Genomic DNA, 27,165 nt, shown 5'->3' with positions numbered 1-27,165 from the left:
ATGTGGAGAAGCTTGAGAGAGTCCAGAGAAGAGCCACGCGCATGATCAGCGGTCAGGAAAACACCTTACGACGACAGGGTGAGAGCCATGGGGCTCTTTAGCCTGGAAAAGCATAGGCTCAGAGGTGATGTGATGGCCACCTATAAGTTTATCAGGGGTGACCACCAGGATCTGGGGGAACATCTATTCACCAGAGCGCCCCAAGGGATGACGAGGTCGAACGGTCACAAACTCCTGCAAGACCGTTTCAGGCTGGACATAAGGAAGAATTTCTTTACTGTCCGAGCCCCCAAGGTCTGGAACAGCCTGCCATCGGAGGTGGTTCAAGCACCTATGTTGAACACCTTCAAGAGTAAACTGGATACTTACCTTGCTGGGATCCTATGACCCCAGCTGACTTCCTGCCCTTTGGGCGGGGGTCTGGACTTGATGATCTTCCGAGGTTCCTTCCAGCCCTGTCTTTGAAATATATGAAATCTCATGGGAAGAGCACTTGGCCAAATATGATCAGTCACAAAGCATCCTCGTGTGTGGACGCACTCTACCTGACTCAAGAAGTCTATGGGCTGACAACAGGTAAAGCATTGCTGGACCTGGTACTGGCCAAAGGGGATGTTCTGGTCAGTGACCTAAGAATTTATGGAAAGCTGGGTGACAGTGACCACAAGCTGATCACCTTTACTATCCATCTCAATGCTGGCAAGCCAGTCAGCAATACAGAAATCCTCAGCTTCAGGAAAGCTGACTTTGACAAGTTCAGGAGGCTCACTGTTGAGGCTCTGAGGGACCATGACTCGACAGGAAGAGCCGCCCAAGAAGAGTGGTTGCTCCTCAAGGGAGCGATTCTGACAGCATAAGATACGGCCATCCCATCTCGGAGGAAGGGTAGCAAAAGGGCACAGCACCCCCCCTTGGCTCAGCAGGGAATTTGAGGACCTACGCCTCAAGGGAGAGACTTATAAAGGATGGAAGGCTGGAACTACCACCAAGGAGGAGTACTCAGCTCTGGTCCGTACCTGCAGGGGGCAGATCAGGAAAGCCAAAGCTGCAAACGAGCTCCATCTGGCTTCACATATCAAGGATAATAAAAAGTCCCTTTTCAGATATGTAGGGAGTGGGGGAAAAAAACAAGGGTACCATTGGACCCGTGCTGAACCAAATAGGACAGCCGATAACCGACACCCAGGAAAGAGCCAATCTGTTCAATGGGTACTTCGCACCAGTCTTTCATCAGTCCAATGGGACCGCCCTGCCTAGCAAGATGTGGGATGGCCAGGGTGACGGCATATTTATGCCCAGCATCGGTGTTGATCCTAGTGAAGGATCACCTTGAAGGTATCCAGCCTCTCAAGTCAGCTGGTCCTGACAGATTTTACCTTAGAGTACTAAAGGAGCTGGTAAGTGTCATAGCCCAACTATTGGCAAAAATATTTGAAAACTCATGGTGCTCAGGTGAAGTATCTGAAGACTGGAAGAAGGCCAATGTGGTACCCATCTTCAAGAAAGGGCAGAAAGTAGATCCTGGGAATTACAGGCCAGCCAGCTTGACCTCAATCCCCAGTAAGATTCTGGAGAAAATTATCAAAGACACCCTACTGGATAAGCTGGCTGAGGGCAACATCCTGAGGGATAGCCAGCACGGGTTTGTTGTGGGTAGGTCTTCCCTGACCAATCTCATCTCCCTCTATGACCAGGTTATGTATCACCTGGACAAGGGAGAAGAGATTGATGTCATATATCTGGACTTTAAAAAAGCCTTTGATCTGGTGTCTCATGACCTCCTCATGGAAAAAATGGCCAACTGTGGCCTCAGTTACACCACAGTCCGACGGTTGGGAAACTGGCTCCGAGGTCAGACCCAGGCAGTAGTGGTTGATGGTAGCAAATCATTATGGCGCTCCATGACCAGTGGTGTCCCCCAAGGCTCTGTCCTTGGACTGGGTCTCTTTAACACCTTTATCAACAATACAGATATTTGTGGCTAAGTTTGCTGATGACATTAAACTTTGGGGCATAGCATCCACACCTGAGGATGGGCTAGGGATCCAGGCTGACTTGGATAAACTTAGTAATACAAACCAGATGACGTTCAATACCAATAAATGTGAGGTACTCCACCTTGGGGAAAAAAACCTGCAGCATACTTATAGGCTTGGCAGTGCTACGCTTACTAGCACCACTGCTGAAAGACTTGGGGGTCGTGACTGACCACAAGATGAACAAGCAAACAAAACTCTGGCTTGCATCCATAGATGCTTCTCAAATCTCAGGATGTCACTCTCAAGATGTCATCCTCCCTCTGTACTTGGCCTTGATGAGGCAGCAGCTGGAGTACTGCATCCAATTCTGGGCTCCACAATTCAAGAGGATGCGAAGAAGCTTGGGAGAGTCCAGAGAAGAGGCACGCACATGATCAGAGGGAACGAGAATAGACTTTATTATGAGAGGCTGAGAGCCATGGCTCTCCTCAACCTGGAAAAGCACAGGCTCAGGGGGGACCTGGTAGCTGCTTGTAAGTACATAAGACCTGAGAGAACGTCTGTTCACCAGAGTGCCCCACGGAAAACAAGGACCAACAGTCATAAACTCCTCCAAGACCATTTTAGGCTGGACATAACAAAATTTTCTTTACTGTCTGAGTCCCCAAGACCTGGAATAGGCTCCCTCCAGAAGTGGTGCAGGCACCTACTCTGGACTCATTCAAGAAATGCTTGGATGCTTATCTTGCTGGGATCCTTTGGCCACAGCCGACTTCCTGCCCCTGGGGCAGGAGGCTGCACTGAATGATCTTTGAGGTCTCTTCCAGCCCTAATGTCCCTGAAATCTATGAAATTCCACCAGTAATAGCGAGAGAATTAAAACGCCTATGGCTGGTCTAGATTAAAATGGTCCACATGAGTACCTGCTCTACGATGAAGCCCTCTAGCACTGAGGGTATGCCTTTGTGTGTGCAATGCCTAGCAGAACAAGGCACTGGTGCCTAACTGGTGGTTTCACTGTATCATAATAAGACATAAATAAGTATTTTCTGACCCTGCTCAGGGCACATCAATGTAATGTGGTGGCTTTCAGTGATTTATCTACCTAAGCACTCTCACCAGGACTACCTTTTAGAAGACTCTGACCTGGCAACAAAAATAGGGCATGCTTCCGTTAAATGGCAGAGGTGGGTGTTTTCACCATAGGATAATGAATGCATGTCAACTACCTTGCTGCAAAATCCTAGGAGGCAGTATAGTTTTTACTGAGATAGACCAGCATGCTGAACACCATATCCTTGCCCGTGAGTGATGTCACCTACCGACCCTGCCTTTCACAGTTGCTACCAGGTGTTAATTATTCTTCTGTAAGAGCTTAAAAATTATAACTATGCAGTGAAGATAACCTTACTGGAAATAAGGTATCTGAGGTTAACAAAACAAAAGCTAAACCATACATTTAATCCAAGCTTATTTCAAGAGGTGACATTACATAGATATTTAACAATATTATTTACCCTACCCTCTCTGCCACTTGCCATATTTTGGCAAGATAACTCTTAACATTTCATAGAGCTGACATCAAACCAAATGATTAAATAAAAACAGTTTCCTTTTTTATAACGAACAAATCTCAGTATCTTGTACCTCTAGCAGGGATGTAAATAGCTGCAAGCAAAAAAAAAAAAAAACACCCAACAAAAACAAACAAACAAACCAACCAACCAAAATAACTCCCCCCCCACAAAAAAACACACAATCCAAGCTCCCCATCAGACATCAGAGTCAGTAACACCTTCTCATAACAGAAGGTATTAACGTACAATAGCTGGAATTAGATCAACTATACAAATTTATCATTTGAAAATATTGTTCTTGAGTTAATCTTACTTGGGAATAGATGATGGCCAAATAGAAATATGCTCTGCTGCAATATCGTTCACAATGTCTTCCTAAGAGGAGAAAGACAGTACAACAGAGGTTACAGATGCAAGCACATACTTAAAAAAAAAAAAAAAAGGAAGGATGACAACGATGGTAATGATACTATACTCACCCGAACATTATGAAGCTTGACAAACAGGGACAATATCGTAGTCAAAACCAGTGGTTCCTATGAGAGACCAAGAGAGAGAAAAAAAGAGAAAGAAACAAACAAACTTACAAAAATACACAACAGTCCATTTTCTCCTCAACCTCTGGAACTGCCAAAATTCCTACATTCATAGGGCTTTTATATAATTTTGTTAGGACTCTTGCAACACAGAAAATTGTTCACAACAGCTGTGTGGAAAGACATTAAGTAAGGGAATGTTATCCTGAGTAGTTGAGTAAACAAACTTTATTTTAGGCCATCATGTATATTTGCCTCTCCTCTGGCTGATTTGTCTCTAAACTGTGGTTCTCAATTAATAAAACACATTTCCTTCTGATGTGTGCATGTTTTCACTGTAATCCAAACAGCAGCTACCTTCTCACCCCAAAAACTGCTTAGATTGTGTTGCACAACACAGCACATAGAGGCCTTCAAGGGAAAGAGGAAGTTGGTTTGAAAGGAAGAAAAAAGCAAGTTCACTCAACTGTATTTGTAAGAATAGAAGATTCATGCAGTACCTAGGGTACAAGCTTATCAAAAACCTGCTGTGACCAAAACCTAAAGACATGTGACACATCTTGACTAATTTACTTTTACTGTGGGCAAAAGTGGAGCAGACACATGACATACAACCTTGCAACAGAGTAAGTCACCCTGCTCCAGGATAAAGTTACCCACAGGAAAGAGTATCAGTGCACTGGAGTATATCAGGTATGTGCTTGCAGCTCTAATCAATGCATTCCCAGGATAGCCATTTACACAGGACAAAATAAGCTCTTTATTACCCTGCTCCTACTGGCAGGGCATAGTGACAGTGATGACCAGGCAGCTTCCTCTAGTGAGCTGGTCATGGGCCTGCTGTGAACACCAGTATAAACTTAATTGTGGAGTAAAAGCCCCAAGGTAAACACATTGTGTGTCACCATCCAAAAATCCCTAACATTAGAAGCTGGTGGAGTTACAAGAAAGTAATTCAGCACAACTTGTACTGGCTAGCAAGGCAAATCTCTAATTAAATCACATGCCATACAAAGCATCTACATTTCCACAGTTTCATGGTTAATGAAGTCCAGTGAAATATAATACTAAAACAACAGATTTTAAAGCTCATGATTTAACTTACCCGTAGCTTTTTGATAAAAGAGAGTAATTCACTCCTAAAGAAAGATACAAACACATACATAAGGAATCAGAATAATATCATCCATTAGAAAGAACACAGGCAATTAGCCTGATTGACTCTACAGGTGGGAACATTTTCAGTTACAGCTCTGCATATTCAGCATACACGTTCTATTCCAATACAACTATTGAGCTGTTCCATTTTAAAAGTTTCACAAATGTCTTTTTTGTTTTTAGTTATACTACTATTTAGTTATTTTTCTCATTTTTATTTGTACAGAGGGTGAGAAGAAGGTGCCTTGCATAGACAAAGGTACTCTGTAGCCCCTTATACTACTGGAAAAAAAATTCTCAACCAGTAAAGCTTGTCATGTAATCTTCATGAAAAGCACAGCTACCACCCTAACTGTCTGAATTAGAAGAATAATCATATCAGGTTCAGTGTCTCAGAATATAACTAGGCTCTGTCCTTCTGGCTTCAAGAAATTATGTCACCAAAGCTACTTAAAAGAAAGGGCAAGCCTATGTATTCCAAAACTGCACAAAAAGGCAAAGCAACCTGCTTTTTAGATATAAATTAAATTAGTATAAGTGTTACCAAAGAACAGTTCCCGGAGTTCTTAAAGTGCCACCATTCCAAAGCTCTAACATGGAGGGGCTGACCTAAGTTAGAGGCCCCAATGAGCAGCAGAAGCTCGAAGCAACCTTGAACTTCATACTAGCTGCAAAAGCCTCTCAAGTTGGGAAAAGTGGTGATACCTCTGCATTAACTAGATTAGAACAGGGGTTAGCAACAGTTTTGGGCCACAGTACCAAAAACACCCCAACCTTGACTTACAAAATGCTGGCGCGGATGGCAGGGTAGCTGCAAGGGGCCTGATCTTTGTTACAGCAGCAGCAGCAGCACAGCTGTGGCCCTTTCCCCACCATCCACCCAGAGACACTTGTACCCACCACCAGTAACAAGACTGACTGGGTGCAGCAGCTTGCAGCCTCCACACTGCCTGTTGCAAGCAGCCTGGGCTCCATGGCAGGTGGCAAAGGACTGAGCAGAGCCCAGGCTGGCTGTGGCAGGCAGCCAGGAAACAGCAAGCCCCTGCACCAAGGAGCCCTGGCCAGGCTTGCTGCTGGCAGTGAGTACGTAGGCCTCTGGGTAGATGGCAGGGCAGCTGCAAAGAGTCTGATCCTTGTTGTGGCAGCACAGATCTGGCCTGCCCCAAGGCACGTGCACCAAGCAAAATGCTTTCACGTGTCACACTCTGGCACACTTGCTGGGGGTTGCCAACCCTTGGATTCGAAGATGTTTGTTGACTAATGGTGAAACCTACTGAAGCCAACAAAAAGTTTTTTTTACTGACAAGGTGATTCTTCGCTCCACTGAAGTCTATTTTCTGAGAATAGTCTTAATTCAACAATCAATAAAGCCATATTAATGCCAATACCTAGAAGTTGCCAAGAGCAGTTGAGAGATGCAAAGATGATTTTTTTTTTTTAAATCAGTCTTTCAATTCCATATTTGGAATTGTCTTCCAATCAGGAATTGCCTGCATTCAGCAACTGGATTAGTTGTAATGGCCTGGTGGTATTAACCAGATGAACAATCCATGGACACTTACCTATACATAATGCCCAATGTAGATTCTCTGTGCTTGATTAAGCTTACTCTACCATCATTGCCTCGCTTGTGCTGGTTAGATACACTGCAGATCTGCACAACCACTTCCCAAAGGTCTTTAGCTGTCCGTCTACTTTCCTTGGGCCCTGGAAGTTCTTTGCATGTAGCAGCCAAGAGCTGTCCTAACTATGTAAGATGAAACAAAAAAAGTACTGGGGTTAGAGCTCCTCTGCATTTTAACAAGGTGTAATAGGGACTTTTGAGATTTGTGTTAAAGACCTAATTAGGCCTTACTTCGTACTTCATAAGCAAACGGGGAACTAAACTTTGCAACTAGCAAAGTTGCAAAGTTACTACAGGCTATACCAAGCATGAGTAAAAGGGATCAGACTATTAACACCTTTATTTTTAATAATGTAGTGCATCCTAGGAAAACTGAAGTTCCCAGTAAACAACACTTCATTCTTGATACAAACACACTTTCCTGTCACACTGCAATACTACAGGCTGCATTTCACTATCCCTGCTATATGGAACAATCAGAAGGCACAATCTGAAGTTAAAAACCAAGGTTAGAAATATGAAGAGGAACTGCAGAGCGGACAGATCGGACCAGAGCAAAAATTTTCAGCACAGAATACAATGTGAGCATCTTGCTCCAATTTAATAACCTAACTTTAAGTACATGTAATGTTGCTGCAAAACCCAAATAGACTTAAAACTTGAAACTTCAAATGGAATACATTTGAACTGCATGGCAGTATTTAACTCTGTCAAATGACTAAAAAAAACTGCAAAAAATTGAGACCTACACTAGGTAAACTAAATGCCCTAAACACATTACAGAATTAAGGCCTGATTCTTAACTCTTCACACTCCCTGCGTGTACCACTTAAATAATTTGTGCTTCAACTGTAACTACAGGGAACCAACTGATCATCGTTAATGTCTCACATGTTAGATAACCATGAAACCAGCTTGCTAGCAAGTTACCAGGTAAGGTGGGTTATAAGCTGTGTCTCTCGTCTCAGTTATTCTTACAGCTTTGGGGCTAATCTTACTGAACCTCAACCAAACTGTACCATACATTTAACATGTACTACATGTCAACACATTTGGTTTATTGGAAGGTCTCCTTTATTCATAATTAAAGTTAGAACTAAACAGGAAAGAAATGAGGTAATGACATGCCTTTGCAAAAACAGGGTCCTTAAAAAAATTAAACTCAGATTTTGGCACTTTACCCCTTTAAGATCGAATATCAATTACCTTCACATAAGGATTAGTCTGGACCAGAGGTAAAGGAACTTGCATTGTTAAGTATTCATTCTCTCTCCAGTTTAACAAGAAGGCAACACATTCTTCTGCTATGACCTGGCGAAGGGGAATATCTAGAAGATATATATTTTTAAAAGTTAACCCACTGACTTTTAACACTGAATTAATTCCATCCCCCCACTCACTGCCCCTTTCTCCCTGCTGCCCTCCCTCAAACCCTCAGCATAAAATGACAAGTGGCTGGGAAAACATGGAATTAATTACCATTAACACCAGGAATTCTATGGATAAAACTACAGGCATACCTCGGAGATATTGCGGGTTCGGTTCCAGACCACCGCAATAAAGTGAATATCACAATAAAGCCAGTCACACGAATTTTTTGGTTTCCCAGTGCATATAAAAGTTATGTTTACACTATACTGTAGTCTATTAAGTGTGCAATAGCATTATGTCTAAAAAAAAAAATGTACATACCTTAATTAAAAAATACTTTATTGCTAAAAAATGCTAACCGATGGAAAAACGGTGCCGATAGACTTGCTCGACGCAGGGTTGCCACAAACCTTCAAATTTGTAAAAAACGCAATATCTGCGAAGTGCAATAAAGCGAAGCGCAATAAAACGAGGTATGCCTGTACTCAGAATCTATTTTATAGTAGCAAACATGAGCACCAGCAACCTCAGTTGTAGGTCTGGATAACCAGTACTTAAAAGTCAGGCTCACAGGAGTCAGATGATAGCCAACCATTTTCAGCAGTCATTTGCCAAAGTGGTTCTTGCTAACAGTACAGAACAACAGTACCTTTTTCAGACTTGGTCTTTTGCTTCATCCTGCCTTCTGGAGAGGTAGTTTCTCCCTCAACTCTCACACACTATCAAACTTAGCCAAGATAAAGCTGCAGCTACCATAAAATTTGTATTAGCTCCCCCTCCTTGTAGTGCTACCCACCCTGCCCCAAGCATAGCTCGGCTCAGCCCCCAGTGGGAAGAACCCAGTTTGGCCCCAGCCCGCACCTGCAGCTCGCCTGCACCCTGTATGCAGATCTGGGGGCACCCCCCATGCCCTCCTGGGGTGCAGGCAACAAATGGCAGGCAATGCCTCTCCCCCTCCCTGCACAAGCTGCAGCTCCATGCTGTACCCCACAGTCTGTGCCGTGAATGCTTCTGCTATAGCCTCAAACTTGCAACCTTTGGGCAGTCTACTGTGTGCCGGTACCCCAGCCCCTCCTGAGAGACTGATCAACAATATTCTTACCAGGTACTCTCATTTCCAAATATCCTCGGACTCTGCTTATCAGATCAGAGGGAGGACGTTCTCCAGAAATTCCTGCTCCTGCTTCATGAGTGTAAATGTCCAAGAGCAGCATTTCATTCAGCATGACCTGACGCAGCTTTGGAGAAAACTCTGTCACGAGCTCCAGGCAAGCAGCAAAAAGCTGCTTTGCATGGACAAAATCCTGTAATAAAAACATAGCAACTGAGAAACACATCATTACTTCTACTTAGTCATATTTATGTGAAGAAATGTATATGAAGTTTACATAAAAAAGAGCACTGAAATATTGCTTAGCGATTCAATGTTTGGCGCTCATGTAATGCCAGTTGTGGGTTGTTGGCATTGCTTAACATAACCTTTGCATATTGTCAACAAGCTTCAGATCAATGTGATACAGTGTAAATTACCAGAATTCTAGAGTTGTTCAAGCAAAACAAAGTTTACACAGAAAGATGTACCAAAAAAACAAACAAACTCAAGGCACATTCTAGGGCTCTCTAATCCTGTTGTTCATTAGCCAGGGGCTTTAAGGCAATGAACAGTTTTTTCATCTAATACGCATTTGGTAAAACAGACAGCCAAAGGCTTGGCTAGCTGTAGCACTGTGGCATAAAACAAACTTAGGTACATTACTGCATTAATCATTAATATATTTTGGTAAGTCTAAAGCAAGACTTCACATAAATGAATTTACTCTTCCTTACAACTTTCCAGTAAGTTGAGTATTGCTTCTATTTTATTATTGAGGTAGGAAGACAAAGTAATACTAAATGGCTTGCTCAGGACTATGTTTCAAGTTATTCTTAGCTTGTTAAATGCACTTAACACAAGAGTAGCTGTATGTTCAAGCAGCAGAATGTGTGCTAAGTCCACTTGTATTGTAGCGAAGTTATGACTTTTCCCATGAGGCGCATCTCCACACTGTATTAAGTAATATGAGCTCAACTCTTGTTGGGCTGCTTCAGGGAGATAATATGAGCAATTTCTGGCCCTCACTCATATGTGACATCAACCAGGAATCCCTCTGCTGTACTAAGCCTCTAGTCCAGGTGGGATGAGGTCAGCCACAAAGGTCACGAGGAAGGATCCTGGTTCTTTCACTTGTCAAGTTCCTCTAGGATCAAGTTGAAAGCTGGGTGCCCACAGCCCCACAGGGTCCCAGGACTTGGACCAACGATCAGTAAGCAGTGCATGTTAGAGATGGCAATAAACATTACCATGTGACTGGTCAGAACACATTCTAACTTTAACACTGCACAGATTTAACATGTACTAAGTGTCCTGTACAATAAAGCCCTCTAATTACACCGAAACCTACTACAACAGTATAGCTATATCCCTTTAAAATAGCATTCCGTTTCCTCTTGTGGGTTACAAAAGGATAAATTGCAGGCTTATTGCACCCAAGCACAGCGCCATTTTCAGTGTTTATTAGATAAAATACATTGCTGTACTGTAAAATATTCAAGCAAAGAACAGCTTAACAAGTATACTGCAACCAGCTCTCACCGGAAAATAGGATGTTCTTATGGGACAATGATTTTTATCCTTAACCATCAAAACATGCACTTATTAGTGCCTATATGATTTGCTCACCTTAATTGCACTGCAGTGTAACCCTTTTGCCATCAGGATGTAAACCAAATCTCTGGTCAAATTGTCCTTAATTCCTAAGATAACGTTGCCATAAACATTTGGTACTTCCCACTAAGAGAAAAATGTGTTAAACGTAACTCAAAACAGGAAGACTTTTTGGAACTATCAGGCCACTTATAAATGTTAGTGACATTCTTACTGAAAGCCACAACCAAGTTCCAGCTCAACATACACATTTGGGATTTTTTAAAAAAAATAAATTAGTCTTTGCATCCAGAAAAAATATCATTATACAGATAAATTTGCAGGGGATTTCCCATACAAGTAGATGCATTAGTAGTAGTTACCACAAGAAAATATATAAGGAATCCCTACATTCCCTACATGAAGCTTCAACAGAATATTTAAGAGCTCAAAAGAAAAATGCCCTTAACTCTTCAGGTTAGCTTGACAGTTTAGGAAACTCTTTATATAACATAAAAATGCCATACTGGCTTAGACCAATGGTCCATCTACCCAAGTACCCTGGCTCCCACGGTGGCAAATAGTAGATGCTTTAGGAGGGAGAGTATATGTACACGGCATATCTAATGTAATCCATTCCCTGTCATACCGTCCTTGGCATCAACCATAACTGGTTTAGGGATAATCAGAGGAAACACCCCTGACTATTCCATTTAATAGCTCTCGATTGACCCATCCTCCATAAAGCTGTTTAACCCAGCGATTCTCAGCCAGGGTGCCAGGGCACCCTGGGGTATTGCCAGATCTTTTGAAGGGTGCTGTGAGATACAAGAATGTAAGTGAGGTGTCACAAGATAAACAGATAAACTAAGCAGATAACTGCAGGCTCACGCTTTTCTCTGCCTGGATGAGCCCCCATTTCTATTGCCAGGCTCCTCCACAAGGAAGTAAGCACTGTAATCTATAAATTAGCTTTTGAAAATGGGTGTGCTCAATTCACAAGTTATGGAGGAGATCATGTCTGTGCCTCGAGTCCAATGAGAGGTGCCTCAAGTATAAAAAGGTTGAGAACCACTGCTCTAACCCCTTTTTTGAATAAGGTTATACTATCTGCCTCTGCATCCGTCTGTGGCAACAAGTTCCACAAGTTAACTACATGCTGCTAATTCCAGTAGATGGCCCCCATTCTTTTACTAATGACTATTAGTAAATTTCAGGAATTTAAGCCAAGAGCATACAAATTGGTATTTCTTTAGGCATCATGCTTAAAGCAACAACAGAAAACCTGGTACCAACACTAAAGACTACATCTTACAGCCAGTTACATACTGAAAAAAAATTCTAATTCAGCGAGGCAAGTAACAAGCATAATGTGGAGGGGGAGAGGGGAAATGCAATAATTCTCTGAACTTAGAGAATTTTTTAACAATATGAGTTCTTAGATGCATGCCTTATCAACATCATCATGAAGACAGGGAAGATGGACATGGAAGTCAAACAAGTTACGTAAGATCAAACTGCACGTTTGTAGCAGAGCAACAATGAGAACTCAATAATTATGACAGCTAGTCCCCCCTCCTCCAATTACTAATTACATTACCCCATAAAAGGAGCTTACTGTGTCCTCTCAGCTGTCATGAAGTACATTACCTTGCAAGAAACCGTCCAGAACTGGCGTTCCGAAGTCATGCCATGTAACTCAATTAAAATCTGACGAATCCTCCAAGGATCCATTGATAATATAAGCTGATGTTCCAGCTGGCCAATACTGACACTTGCTGATGCTAGCATGAAAGATGGGGAGTTCTGCAGTTTTATTTACCTGTTATACAAGTCCTTTGGCACACAGACAAAATTTAAGAACACAATCCACTCGGGGATCCCATGTTTTGCTTCTCCTGTGAACCGAGCATCTAGTTCACACCAGGGGCTCCTTATTTTTCTCTATTTCCCTTCTTCACCTTTCCATGTCACTTCCCTATCACCCTTCAAATAAAATGGCTCCCTACAATGTCCCATAAGCCAGGGCTTCCCATTTTTCCCTCCCAAGCCAAAGACTCTGTGTGTACTACCCTGGAATGAAACTGAAGAATGTCATGCACATGGAAACAACAATAAAACTTTATTCACTAGGAGCTCATCAGCTGAGAACACCTAAGGAGAAGGTGACTCTTGCTACACTACCTGGCCACAGTAGCTGTTAAAAAGCTGCTATGATCCTATTACATAATCAGGAGAGGTACTTTTAGAAAAGACAGAAAAGTATCAGTGCCAAAACACCAGACAGTGGTGAGACTGATGAGGGAAATGGCAAACCTATCACACATGGGACCAGAAGAGCTTGGTATGTTTAGCAAAACAGAAACTGACAGCAGTATGATGCAATTGCTCCTTTAATATAGTTATCAACAGCAAATACCAGGGAAAGAGAAGAAACATTTAAGTTCACAGACTACCCACCTACCACAAAAGCGCTACAAAAAAAAGTCAGCCAGAAGTAAATTTATGCAGGAGATCAGAAGGTCCTAATCATTAGAGAAGTGGCTCTGGAACAGCATTCCAACCAAAGTAGTAGAAAAAAAAAAACCTAACTGTTTTTAAGATGGAGCTTAATAAGTTAACAAAGGGAACTACAAGACAAAGTGCCTGCGATCGAGAAGAAGGCACTCTATGATTAAAGAGGTCCCTTCCAACTGTGTGCTCCTTTATTAGAACTCTATGAAACTGACCTGGGATATCATAAAATGAAGTCACAGGTTTGGTGCACAGATTGATTCGAGGGGACCTTTTCCTCATCTGGTCAATGAGCAGCTTCCGTTCATCATCTTTCAGGAGCGTTATGAAGAGCTCATGAGAAGAAATCATAAAGACAAGCTGAAGATCCTCCAAACCCAAACACAAATTCCTGAGCAAGTTTAAAAAGATATCCATTAGAAGGTCAACTAGTATAAAGTTCTTATTTTTACTGCTTGCATATGACATTTTTAGTAACTGTCTATATTTGCTTCACCTGCAGGTAAAGATTTGAATGAGATTCAATTTTGTGGAAAATGTACTAATTGGTCATTTATTTACAGGGCTTTCCATGGACCCATTCAATCACTGCAGAGATATTAATAAGTCTATCTCCTGAACATCATCTTGATATTTGTAGTTGATAGGGAATCAAGGCAGTAACACCACAACATACTTATCCAACATCTCTCTTGGACGGTTTGCAGTGCAGACAGGAACAGAATGTACGTCACCCAATTCTTCAGCTAGCACAAATGTGTTTACAGTAGATGTATTAATCCCAGCTTCTACTTAAATTAGCTTGGTTAATTCCACCACATCCAAAGAATTCCTGCCTTGAAATGTACTGTGCCTGCTAACTGCTGTTCTTCTGGGTCAAGAACTCAGTTTCCTTTGGGAGCTAATATTTGATGGAGATGTGTGGAATGTTTCTGATTTTTTTAATAGGATTTAACATGCATAGCTTTTGGGCAGACCCAGCAGTTGCGCAATAAGTTGATAGAGAATTTGATTCATCTTTTGTTTTGGCTGCAGCAATGTCTTAACAGGCTAAGGAAGAAACCTATGCAGCCTTCAAGGGAGCAGTGTAGGGCATTTCCCTGTAATAACTCTGGTAGGTGTTGCAAAACTACATTCATGATTTCTGGAATGGGCCACATCCAAGTTTATTTGGCCAGAAAGGATGGGACTCAGAACTTTGAAAAAAGTAGTGAGAAAATAAGGATGGGAAGGAGGAGGAGAGTAGGGGAAAATGATTTTGAGAGGTATGCAAGAGATGGATGGAAAAAAAAAATCTAGTTTCTTGGCTAATTCATGAAGAGTTAAACATTCTGTTTTACAAGCTAGGCGCTGTAAAGGCCAAGTAGTCTAATGCCAGGTACTTACCTGAGAAAAGCTGCCATTTTTCTTTGTGAAGATTCTGAAGCATGTTCTAAATGTATTGACCTTGAACACACCTAGGAAGAATGAGAATTAAATCATTAAGCTTCAATAGGAATGCCTTTTTCAACTGGTTACACATTTTGTACATTTTCCACAAGTTTTGATCACTATATACAAATGCCACTCATCTGGGGGAAGAAAACCAGCTAGTATAGCCACCCTCCAAATACAGTAAATACAGGAGGAAAAAAAAAAAAAATCACAGAAGATGAGAACTAGTATTTAATCCTGCGTATAAAAAGGAAAGAGATTATTTCACCTTGCACCCTCACTAATCTCTACTGGCTCAGGAGATGAAAAGTCAGCTCCTCAGTAAGGATAGAAGGAGAGGTTGAGAGTGATCTCCAGCTATATTTCTTCTCAGCTTCCAACTGGCCTTATTGGGAAGCCGACAGGTCCCTCAACTCCCACAATTTTCTCCACCCCTATGGGTCAAGTCCTTGTTGTTCTCTTCATCCACTTTAGCAGATGGCAAGCTGGACCTAGGGGATATTTTACATGGCTTATTACAAAAGTTTGTCAGAGGAAAGATATCCTGGCTGTTCCTGTTTGAGTCCTACAGAACAGTACAGAAAGAAACCCAGTCTCAGCCATCTCTCTACTTCTGTTTTCACCCTATTAAAAGACCAGTGGGAGAAACCTGAACTGTTCTCCCCATCTGTTCCTTCTCTCCCCATAGCCTACTGAAGAGGTTTTGGAGGACGAGATACCTTCTTCCCACAACTGCTCTTTCTGGGCCTATTATCCAGGATAATTCTGTAAAATTTAAAAGAAGAAAAATACCCCACAAATTAACTGAAGGAAAAACACACATGCCACCACCTACTGGAAATATCAGCAGCTCCAATGTTATGTCTCAAGAAATGCACTTTAAATTGCCCTTGTGTATGTGATAGAAGTGAAACTGTTTACACAAAAAGTGCTCTCAAAATGCACAAAGAAAGCTCAAAAATAGAGGAAAGAATAGTTTTTTCTAAATTTAGAAATCTTAGGGTGTTTCTTGCAAAAATAATAATGCACAAAGCAGACTTTTAGGTTACCAGTTATTTGCAGGCCAAAGTCAATCATTTCTTACCTCAAGAAGAAAATCTATTTTTTCTTTGTTGGGTTTAAGGAACAGCTGGTTGAACTGAATGTCAATCATTCGACCCTGCATTACATCACAAACAGTGTTGCATGCACAGACTTTAAAACAAATTTCATCCAGAGCATCATTCCTGCATAAACGAAATAGGGAAAGATTACAGAACTTTGAGACATATGAAGGTAGGGTTCCCGGTGAGATCTGATATTTTAAGCACAGAACTCTCCAACTCCACTCAGAGAGTATTTGTATTCCGAGTAGTAATCTGGACCTCAGTCAGATTAAGACTGCTGTCAAAATTCCTGAAAAGTGCCACATCTCCTCTAGTACCACTGTTTTTAAATGGTTTGCCTAGTTGGGTTCAACCCTGGCTGCAGCTTTGAGGAAAATTTTTACAAGGCCTTTACAGACTAGTTACAATTAATGAAGGGGGAAGAAAATAGGTGTGACAATTCTGCTGTTACAATAGCTATTCCTTTTTCCCTTTCCACTGATGTCCTCACATACAAAAATGTAACAGGGATGAGGAATTCTGTCCTTTATGATCATAGTGATATATGTACACAGAGTTGATTTTGCAACAGAATTTCAGTTTAAAAGAAAATCAAATCATGACCTTTCTCCCAGCTAATTACGTCAAATGATTTCAGACATAACTAATACACTGAAACTAAAAAGCAATGATATTTCATTCAAGTGAGAATGTCTTACCCTTGTTGAGCTTTTTGGAAGAGTTCTCTCAGCACTGAGTGTCTGAACTGAATAGGTAAACTGAGAGTTAAGTTATCTTCAAGGAAGATCTTCACTAGCTCCTGGAATATAACACACAATTAGAGTACTCTCTCAAAAATAAGCGGATGCATATTTTTGCATACCTAATGTCTACCTACTAAGTAGTCAAACATTTGTACAAGTAATTCGTGCCCATGTAAGACTTCAGAAAGACTACGAAAGAGTTGTGCTTTAACTAACTAATAAGGAAGAAGAAGTCATACATGTTGTACAGCTGAAGAAATGAAAGCACGCAGAACTGAAGTTCCTCTTTCCGCAACCAAGTGAGGCACAGGATCTGGAAGAAAACCTATGCATCTTTTTTGCAAACCACCCCATTATTAGTAGTCTTGTGTACTGTTTCTTTTATTACCCTAACAAATCTTAGGCATTAACTGGCTGGGGCTTTTTTGGATTACTCAAAGCCAATAGATGTCAATATAAAATTTACATCAATAAAAAAAAAAAATAGGGTTACACATAGTAGTCAACTCGTTCTCAAAAAAGCTCCACAGCTGAATTCACCATTTCAGCTTATTGAATGTGCATTCATAAAACTCCAAGGTGATTTTCTAGTATTCTACCTGATAGTTGCCAGATTTCATACAGCTATGGATTTGACTGTAAGGAGTTGACTGCTGTGATGCATTATCAGAAGATGCTGTAAGAACTCCACAAGCTTGACAGTACCCAGCTAACCTCTTCTCATCTATGGTGCAATGAAGTGAAGAAGAAGAAATCTGTAAAATAAAAGTGCATCATGTTTTAGCTACTTTGTCTTAATGAATTATGGGCTTAATCCCAAGTAGTGTTGAGCCCCACACATTTCTACTGATAACCACTGAAAAGGAAAGACTTCCAAAGTTTCAGTTAAATTTGTATCCATTTAAACTTTACTCCAAGCTTAGACAACAGAAGGTAGGTTTCACTTTATTTCATATTTGCATTCATGTTTACAGAGAAGAGTTTTTGGAAGAGGGATGGCCAGCCTTCAGCAGCGGTGCCACGAATGGCATGGGCACATAGCAGATCAGTGAGAGGACAGGCAGCACAGCAGCAGATCAGGTGGGGAGTAGAAAGCAGAGCAGCAGATCAGGCAGGAAAAGGGAATTTAGAGTGGCACTTAGGGAGGGTGTGGGGCCAATTTGTGGTATTGCTGCCAAAAAGGTTGGCCTCCCCATTGTAAATATGGAAACTTAAAAAAATAAGACCCAAAGAAATACTGAACTTACCATATTAAAATTTGGGCCAAATTTAAATTAACAACAACTGATAAACATTCAATAGCAGAATGGGTATTTTGTATTACTGTACTCATACATAATTCACATCCTAAATTAATGGTACCCTATGTTTATACATTAAAATTTTAAAAAAAATGAAAACTGCAAGAACTCCAATATCTATGAAAGTAACAAAGCCAGATCTCACACATTTCCTCTTTTTGTTTATCTTTCTTATGTATATAGACTAACATATTGGGTCAGTAACACAATACAGAATGTGCTACATAGCCAAGTTACTACCAGAGGGCGAGCTCATGCGTACACTGTCTGTGTTAAATACAACTTCTGAATAAAATAGGCAAGAGATAGTAGCTGAACACATTCAAAAGTATTTAACAACCTGTTTCTCCTTTTTTTTTTTAAAAAAAAAAAAAAAGAAAAATTACATGAAAGGTTATGTCATAGTAGGAACTGGATTCAGTGACCCAGAAAGTCCTTCCAGTGATAGTTTCGTATGTCCCTATGAATGCCAAACATGTCAGAGTTACTTTAACTAGGCCCACCTAACATGACCAAAAAAACATTCCTATTTCTTTTTGAAGACACGTTTGCTTGACAGGCAGGCATCTGGAGAACGTAGGATTAAACGATGCGAGTATAAAGAACTTATACAGCAACATACTGAAAAAAAAGATCCAAAACTCTGTTCCCAAGATGTTACGATCTTTTTCCAGAATTAATTCAACACTCCAAACAAAACAGAAGGGTTCAGATAAGATGGACATTTGCTTATGAATTCCCTGTCACCTTTTCAGCTGCAATATGCAAAACACCAAACAATCCTCAGAATATTTGGTGCTGCAGGCAGACAGACTAAGAGGATATTTTTTGTCCACTAACAGACATAATGGGAACTGGGAAAGCACAGGACTTATCCTAATAAAAGCCAGTAAAACAAAACATTTTAAAACCTTCACTGGAGCTTACAACAAGGAATTATTTTGAATTGAGAAGAAATCTTCAGCAAACAGCTCCCACTGGACAATACAGTTACAGTACAATATAACCCAGGGGTTTTCAACCTTTTTTTGAGCAGTGTACCCCCAGCGGCTGGTCGAGGAGCAGGGGTGGCAGGGTGGGGAGAAGAGAAGCAAGAGCCAGGTGCAGAACGGGGGTGAGGGGTGACGGCACAGAGAGGCAGTGTGGGGTACGGCGGCGGCCATCACATGCAAACTTCTCCCCCATGTCTGGCCAGCTGATCGGAGCTTCTTTGGCCAGTCCAGTTCCTGAGAGGCGGTAGCGCGGGATGGCAGCACTCTGTTCCCACTCACCAATGTGCACCCCTTGGGATCTTTCAAAGTACCACCCAAAGTTGACAACCCCTGGTATAACCTCAAAAATCCAGCACACTCAGGACCAAACACTTGCTGGAAATTTGAAAATACTGGATTTTTTAAACCAGCTCAGTGGCTGGTCGTGGAGCAGGGGAGGGGGATAGAGATGGTCAGTCCTGGAGCAACGGCCACACGTGGAACGGCAGTGCAGCGTGGTGAATCGCAGCGGCAGCAAGCTTCGTCCTCAAGATTTGGGAGGGCAGGGGGAAGCAGTGGCTAGTCCTGGAACGGGGGGGAGGAGGGGGGCAGATTTTTGATAATTCTGGATTTATGAGGTTACACTGTATTACTGTTCATTGCTAAATCAGATCATTCTGCAGGTCATCTATTTTCCCCCATAAGCTCAGGGTTCACTCAATATGTGCAATCACACACAGCTAGATAGAGGTTATATTCTAAAGAAGAGTAAATCAACAAGCAAAACTACTCTATTTTATAGAGAAGTCAGACTTGATAGAAGAAAATATCTGGACTTTTCTTTTGGCTTACACATGCTCATTTTGAAGAAGCACCCTCTAAAGAAATATATTGTTTGATTTTTGAGTTTAAAAAAGCCAGAAGCTTACTGCAGCAGGGAACAAAGTACTAGAATCGGAAAGATGTTTAATCTTCTGTTCACCCAGAAAATGACCAACATTTGGAAAAGTAAAGTAATCTCAGGGTATGTCTACACAGCACAATGAAATCCATGCAGAAAGTCATGATACCACGGGTGCCAAAAGCAGTACAGACTCATAATCATAGTGTTTCTTCTGTACTAAGCACATAATCAGTTTCTCACCTCCCTCAAAAAGCTAGCTTAGGTAATTCTATATGACACTGTAGACACTCAAAATCATTTATCAGCAGGCAAACAACATGCCACTGATTCTTTAGTCAAGTACATGATTGTATGCATTTATAGTGGGAATGAGGAGGAAAGTCTCTGCAGGTATTTACATAGTGCTCATTTTTATAGTCTTTGAGCAAGTGAATACTGAAGGGCTTACATCTGGGAGACCATTTGCTTAGCTTTAAGAAAATGAGAAGCACTGCTGAAAAGAGAGTTTAAATATTGTGATGGCTGTGTTTTAGAGGTCATCTGCCCACAATAACTAACTAAAGATTACGTTTGGTGTGCTGGCTTTCAAGAAGTTTTAACTTCTAGATACATAATATTTGATCACAGCGTATAAGCAAACTTACCTTTGAAATCAATTCTTTGGTTCTAAAGAATTTTTCCTTGGCATTTTCATAAATGGTTGAATTTGTAGAACCCTGTTGAAAGTAGACTGCACCCAAATCATAACAGACCTGAAATAATAATTTTTAAAAAAGATAACAGGCATTATAAACAATTTAGAACTCTTACAAAATACATTTCAATTTAACAAACTAGAATATTTATTGTTATTTACAAAGGTATTTTAAATTATTCCCAGTTGCTTGATTTATGTAGTAGGAAAATTCTGCATCCTCCATTTGCAGCAGAGAATGTTAAACTTCCAGCATGTCTGGTAGCAAAAGTAGTAGGACTGATAATTTCCTATACAGGCATACCTCGGAGATATTGCGGGTTTGGTTCCAGACCACCGCAATGAAGTGAATATTGCAATAAAGCGAGTCACACAAATTTTTTTGGTTTCCCAGTGCATATAAAAGTTATGTTTACACTATACTGTAGTATATTAAGTGTGAAATAGCATGATGTCTAAAAAAAAAAAAAAAATGTACATACCTTAATTAAAAAATACTTTATTGTTAAAAAATGCTAACCATCATCTGAGCCTTCAGCGAATCGTAATCTTTTTGCTGGTGGAGGGTCTTGCCTCGATGTTGATGGCTGCTGACTGGTCAGGGTGGTGGTTGCTGAAGGCTGGGGTGGCTGTGGCAGTTTTTTAAAATAAGACAACAATGAAGTTTACCGCATCAATTGACTCTTCCTTTCACGAAAGATTTCTCTGTAGCATACGATGCTGTTTGATAGCATTTTACCCACAGTAGAACTTCTTTCAAAATTGGAGTCAGTCCTCTTAAAGATCACAGATCACCATAAAAAAATATAATAATAATGAAAAAGTTTGAAATATTGAGAAAATTACCAAAATGTGACACCGAGACCCGAAGTGAGCAAATGCTGTTGGAAAAATGGCACCGATAGACTTGTTCGACGCAGGGTTGCCACAAACCTTCAATTTGTAAAACATGCAATATCTGCAAAGCGCAATAAAGCGAAGCGCAATAAAACGAGGTATGCCTGTATTGGTATCAAGGATGATCCCCTTTTCTTTTCTTACAAGAGCAATCAGAGTTTCTGAAGGAACCCACGAGCAACAGTACAAGTAGTAAAAAAAAAAAAAAAAAAAAAAAAAAAAAAAAAAAAAATTCAATGTGTTTTATTTAAAAAGAAATTCAAGTAATAATTGTATATGGATTAAACAAGGGACAAAAGAAATCTCAACAGAAGAATAACATGCAGCAAAATGATACTCTTGTGACATTTTGTAAGAAAAAAATATAGTAGAAGTGTTATAGGTTGAAACATGCCACATACCTGGCACTGTATTTCTTCAGCACTGATTTTCAAACCAGCTGTGGAACTCTCGGTTTCCCCATTCACCATACCAGGCTCCATGGCTAATAAATCCAGAGTTCTTATAGTGTGGACATACAGATCTTTGTTTAATTTAAGTGCTGCTTCAAGTACTAGGATGGAATCAGCAGCCTGCTCTTTCAACTACAACAGATCAAATACACACACAAATAATTCTCTATTTTAAGCTTTCCTATTGGGTTTAAAATTACCTATGAAAAGTGCACACATCCCTTACTTGCATTATCTTCCTAAAATGTAATCACAAATCATCACCATTGGCTACATTCTGCAATGCCCGAGTAAACTTTAGGCCTTAAAAGATACCAGACTGAATAATAGGTAGATTCTGATGGTACACTCCTTGTGCATTCAAAACTTTCATTTAAGTCACTGATACTTTTTGGTGCACAGAACAAAGGAGTAGTTCTTTACTTTTTCACACAGATGCTGTTAAATTTTTAGGTGTCATTCAGTAAGCACTGTGGGGGGAAAAAAAAAAAAAACCTTACCCATTTCTTTTATGTTAGTTTCACTTCCTGGTTTTAGTCCTACCACTTTAATTTCCAGTTCATTAACAAGTTATTAATGTGACTGGACTATTAGAACCTAGATAAATATTTTATCTAGAAAACTTTTTCCATTTGAATTTTTAAAATTACAGCATTTGTTTTTCTCCTAAATTCTAAGAAAGTTTATAGAAGTTTTACATGAATTTTGCACCCTTGAAGGAAATAATGAAAACAATTATAGGAAGAAGTTCAACATACTAATGCAAAGTTTTTTGTCTTGTATATAAGAATGTAATTTCCCTCTTCAAATAGTTTATTGCCCAGATGTCTACTCAATCTGTGTGATGCCAAAAATACACTAACAAAAATGTGTTTCTATTATGAAATGCAAATTTCTTACATTTCCCAAAGAAGAGAGATACCAATATAAATTATAAAAGCAAAAAAAGGAAACAATGACAAAAGTGAATGTGCTTTTAACCATGTGATGTTTAATAAAAAAAAGTGAAGTTAGCACACTGCATATATATTATAATGCATATCAGAGGGTTAAATCCTTCTGTCTACTCACATCTATATCCAAAATCTAAACAAAAATTAAAAGAAAAATACTCACCACTTTCAAAATATTTTCTGTTAGTTCCTTTTCCTGTTGTATCTGGTTCATTCTAGAAAATAATTTTGAGATGGCAAGTCAAAATCCTGATGGTAAAGTAACAAGTTCTAGCCCCAGTCAGTAAGACAGTGCATAGGCACTGGATTCTACCCTTGTGGCAAAACTTTCAGCAGTCCTGGACAGACATACACTTGAAGTGCTCCAGTGACATACGGCCTTATGGCCAGCCTCCATGCTCCCCTACCATTGTGCTTCAAAAACTGTTGCAGCAGTGGTGTCTCAAGCCAAGGGACATACTAGTAGGTTGTTCAATCCTCTGGCAACGCAGGGGGAGAACAGAGTAAAGCACCGTGGGATTCTGGAGGACCAAGCAACCCCATGTTACACTCTGCTGGAGCAGAGAGCTGCTTCAGGAAGTGTTTCAAAGATGTTCTTCATTTTTGAGGATCATTTCTGAGGCACTTTAGCCATTTCTGAAGTAATTCAGCTGTGAATGTCTGTATGTTTGCTGTGTGGAATATTGTAAAGCATTTTAGAAAGCTCCAAACAGCACATCTGTCAAGGGCCAGAACCTTAGCACTCCATCTTACTATAACTACAAGAATAATTTCACAGATTCACTTAAGTTTAATATTCTCTTTAGTACAATATGAAAGAGAGAGATCAGGTTAAGAATAGGCCCTAATATGTGGAAATTCAGAGTAAAAAATCTATATGTACACCTATAAAATATTTTTATCAATCGTAAATGTCCCACTACAAACCAAACCCTGAAGAAATTAAATGTCACCCCTTCATGATTCATTAAAAGCCCAATTATTTCTGGTAATTTTAGAATCACAGGTATATTAACAGTTTGTTTTTCCATTCAGAAACTTCTAATGTAGGGCCCACCTAGGTGTCAGATAAGAGCAGATAGCTCCAGAGACTTACTCATCTTTCTTAAGAATTAACTTAGGGAACTCTTTTAACAAACAGGGAAAAATGCGGGAAGTCTAAAAGTTATACTGTGAATACATCTGACAAAATATTTTAGGAACACATACACAGGGATTTACAGGAGGTAGTTTAAAAAAACAAAACAACAGCTTGCTCAAAGCAACTTGGATTCTGATACTTAAACTATAAAACACTGTACAATGAAGTATTGTACAAAATACATTTTAAAAGAATTCCACCCTGGCAGAGGAAGGATCCCATAGTTCAGTCATAGAGGCTGGAACAGCATAACTCAAAACATTTATCCAACTTAGGATAAATCCAGGACTTGAAAAAAAAATACCCAACATAAACAAGACTAAAGATTATGCCTTCTGGCCAAAGAAATTCCTACTTTCATATTTTATCAAACTTATTATAAAGCTATGCATATTGTGATACTTAAAATATATCTGACACCAAAAATAGTTTTATTTAAGACTTATTCTGAGTGAATTTATTTTATGCTTTCAGCAATAACTATGAGGTGCACTATTTACCAGACCACCCCTAGGAGTAACTATGAATAATGGGTGCAAACTAGTGGAGAGCAGATTCAGGTTAGACATTAGGAAGAACTGTTTTACAGTAAGGGTGGCCAGAATCTGGAATGGGCTTCCAAGAGCAGTGGTACTATCACCTAACTTGGAGGTCTTCAAGAGGAGACATGATAGTCACCGAGCTGGCATCATTTGACCTCAGTCCTCTTTCCTGCTAGGGGTAGGGGGTCGGACACGATGATCCTTTGTGATTCCTTCTGACTCTACAATCTACGAACCTATGAGTATGTTAACAGTTTTAAAGAGGTGCAGATCATAATGTGACTTAGTCAAGATGAATATTCAGTTTCTAAGCCATACAATGCTCAATGTGATGACAATAACACTCAAAAGATTACTTGCTGACTTACATGTTTAATTGAGGTGGACCAGGTTTCACTAGTTTTACAGGAAAACTGCTTTGGACAATGGTCCTTATAGCCCTAAAGAAAAATAAAAAATAAAAAGTTAAGTGAAAAATCACTACCTGGTCTCATTAGCATGATATATGCACAGCTTAAAAATACTTATGAATTTTTGTTTTTCTAAAAACTCAACAAATTTGTACACGCTCTGAATGGTAGGGCAAATTAAGACATTTAATTCAGGCGCAATCATCATTTCTATGTAGAGGTGCATGGGTCCCATAGACTGACACCGATATAAAGAAAATTGATAGCATCAGCAATTGGCTTTTTTTTGGCTGATATAGCCAATAACATCACTGGTATGTGCCCCATGCATGCATACAGCTGCAGCACAGCATGCAGGTAGCCAGGAACGCAGAGAGAAGCATCTGGCTGGTAAGTCTGTTGTGGGGTAAAGGATGGGGGAGGGAAGGGGCATGGTGCGGGAGCCCCAGTGGTAAGGGAGCGAGTGGGGCTGGGGCAGGGCATGGGGCAATGCTGTGGCTTGTTTGGGAGGCACGGGGATGGAAGGTGGCTCCCACTGCTGCATGCACCTCAAGAAGGCATTGGGGGGGGGGTTGTATCCCCCAGATCTGTTTGCAAAGTGAGGGTAGGCTGCTGCTGCAGGCTGGGGCCAGGGCCGCACTGGGAGGAGAGCTACAGGCAGGAGGGGGTGGTTTGCAGCCACCCCCAAAATTCACTGTAGCCCCACTCCCAGTGCCACTGTCCCAAGCGCAGCCCTGGCCTAACATCAGTTCGTCATGGCAGTCTGCCCTCACCCCGCGCACAGATCTGGGGGTGCATGCCCCCTCACACCCTCCTGAGGTGTGCACAGTGGCAGGAGCCACCCTCCCTCCCTGTGCCCCCCGAACAAGCCATGGCTCCATCCCAGATGGGCAGTGCCTGCCCCAGCCACTTCTCCACTCCCTCTCTCACCACAGGGGTCTTGATCTATGCCCCCCACCCCAACAACCCTTCCTTCCCACCACCCCTTGCCCCCACAACAGACTTACCAGCTGGACACAGGCTATACATTTACCTTTATATTTACAGTTACAGATGATGTCAAGTTTCTCTCTCATCTGAATATATAACATAAAAGTGAAAGGTAAAGTTTTAAAATTTTTAGCCAACACTATATATTGGGATACCCATCAGAACAAACAAGTTCAGCTTTTCTTTTAACACCTAATCTGGTACCACTATTAAAGTCCTAATAATTAAGCAAATATTTCCATTTATACTAGAGCTATCACAGTAACCTAACCAAGAAAGGTAGTTTACCATCTGTTGTACAGCAGTATAGCCATTGCAGTGGTTGGGGGTAAGCTGGACAGGTCCACGTCTACATGTTTAGTTCCTGGAGGAACTTTGCTAATGCACAGAAGTTCATTCAGCAGCATATTCAGCACAGGAACTGACAAGCTGAAAAAAAGGAGGGGACAAAAAAATAGGATCGTACAAGTCACGTAAAAGTTTTGCTTCTAGTTTGTATCCTAAGCAACTGCACATACTAATACACATTAAAGACAAAGGGGTTGCTCCCGATTCAAGACAACCTGAAAGATATGCAACTGAATGACAATAGACATTATTACAACTGAAGTTTCAGTCTTCTGAAACAGTATAGTTATCTTGAGAAGACAGGAAAGCAGCACTCTAGGATAGCGTTTCCCAACCAGTGTGCCAAGGCACACCTGTTCATTTCTGACAGCATACTTTTGTGCCATGGAATTTTGCCACGGCAATGAGCTCAATAGGTATGCCACAGCAATGAGCTCAATAGGTATGAGGATGGGGAATGCCTTAAAAGGTGTGCTGCGGAAAAACTTTATTGATGTAAGTGTGACTTGGGCTGGAAAAGGTTGGGAAACACTGCTCTAGGATTTTAAAGGTAGCTGCAATTCCAACTTTGCCTTACAGAAAGTCTGATGTCCAAATAACTGACCACTTCCTGCTCATCAACTCTCAGATTTCTGATAAATATATTAAAGAATACACTGTCCTTTAGGAGAGGACTGAAGCAACTTACTCTGACTGCACATTTAGAAAAATACGTAAGCAAGCATTCAAGCACCAGAGATTAGTGAGAAAAGAGAATAACTAAAAATACATACGTAAGAGCACCCACCCCGCTTCATAAAATTGGTTCTGAAGAAAATTATATGCTCCAAATTACAT

At 40.7% G+C, this 27,165-nt stretch overlaps 1 protein-coding gene across 2 annotated transcripts in view; it reads right to left on the bottom strand.

Moving 5' to 3' along the window:
- INTS8 (integrator complex subunit 8) overlaps window positions 1-27,165 on the bottom strand; it is a 49,355-nt gene that overhangs the window by 17,994 nt on the left and 4,196 nt on the right. For both annotated transcript variants that reach the window (XM_090040364.1, XM_090040365.1), the window contains exons 3-20: window positions 26,269-26,409; window positions 24,949-25,020; window positions 23,061-23,112; window positions 21,894-22,076; window positions 20,546-20,653; window positions 17,325-17,480; window positions 16,681-16,781; window positions 15,961-16,102; window positions 14,829-14,899; window positions 13,658-13,833; window positions 12,579-12,712; window positions 10,965-11,075; window positions 9,348-9,549; window positions 8,081-8,202; window positions 6,813-6,997; window positions 5,198-5,231; window positions 4,036-4,092; window positions 3,870-3,931 (exon numbers count right to left, since the gene is read on the bottom strand). In XM_090040364.1, the coding sequence (XP_089896490.1) occupies window positions 3,870-3,931; window positions 4,036-4,092; window positions 5,198-5,231; window positions 6,813-6,997; window positions 8,081-8,202; window positions 9,348-9,549; window positions 10,965-11,075; window positions 12,579-12,712; window positions 13,658-13,833; window positions 14,829-14,899; window positions 15,961-16,102; window positions 16,681-16,781; window positions 17,325-17,480; window positions 20,546-20,653; window positions 21,894-22,076; window positions 23,061-23,112; window positions 24,949-25,020; window positions 26,269-26,409 (2,109 nt within the window). The remainder of the gene's footprint in view (window positions 1-3,869; window positions 3,932-4,035; window positions 4,093-5,197; window positions 5,232-6,812; window positions 6,998-8,080; window positions 8,203-9,347; window positions 9,550-10,964; window positions 11,076-12,578; window positions 12,713-13,657; window positions 13,834-14,828; window positions 14,900-15,960; window positions 16,103-16,680; window positions 16,782-17,324; window positions 17,481-20,545; window positions 20,654-21,893; window positions 22,077-23,060; window positions 23,113-24,948; window positions 25,021-26,268; window positions 26,410-27,165) is intronic.

The sequence above is a fragment of the Crocodylus siamensis genome, chromosome 3, assembly GCF_052110815.1.
Source record: "Crocodylus siamensis isolate JL-2025a chromosome 3, ASM5211081v1, whole genome shotgun sequence".
NCBI classification, from domain to species: domain Eukaryota; kingdom Metazoa; phylum Chordata; order Crocodylia; family Crocodylidae; genus Crocodylus; species Crocodylus siamensis.
The sequence above is the reverse complement of the archived record's forward strand: the minus strand, read 5'-3'. Positions and strand labels throughout refer to the sequence as shown.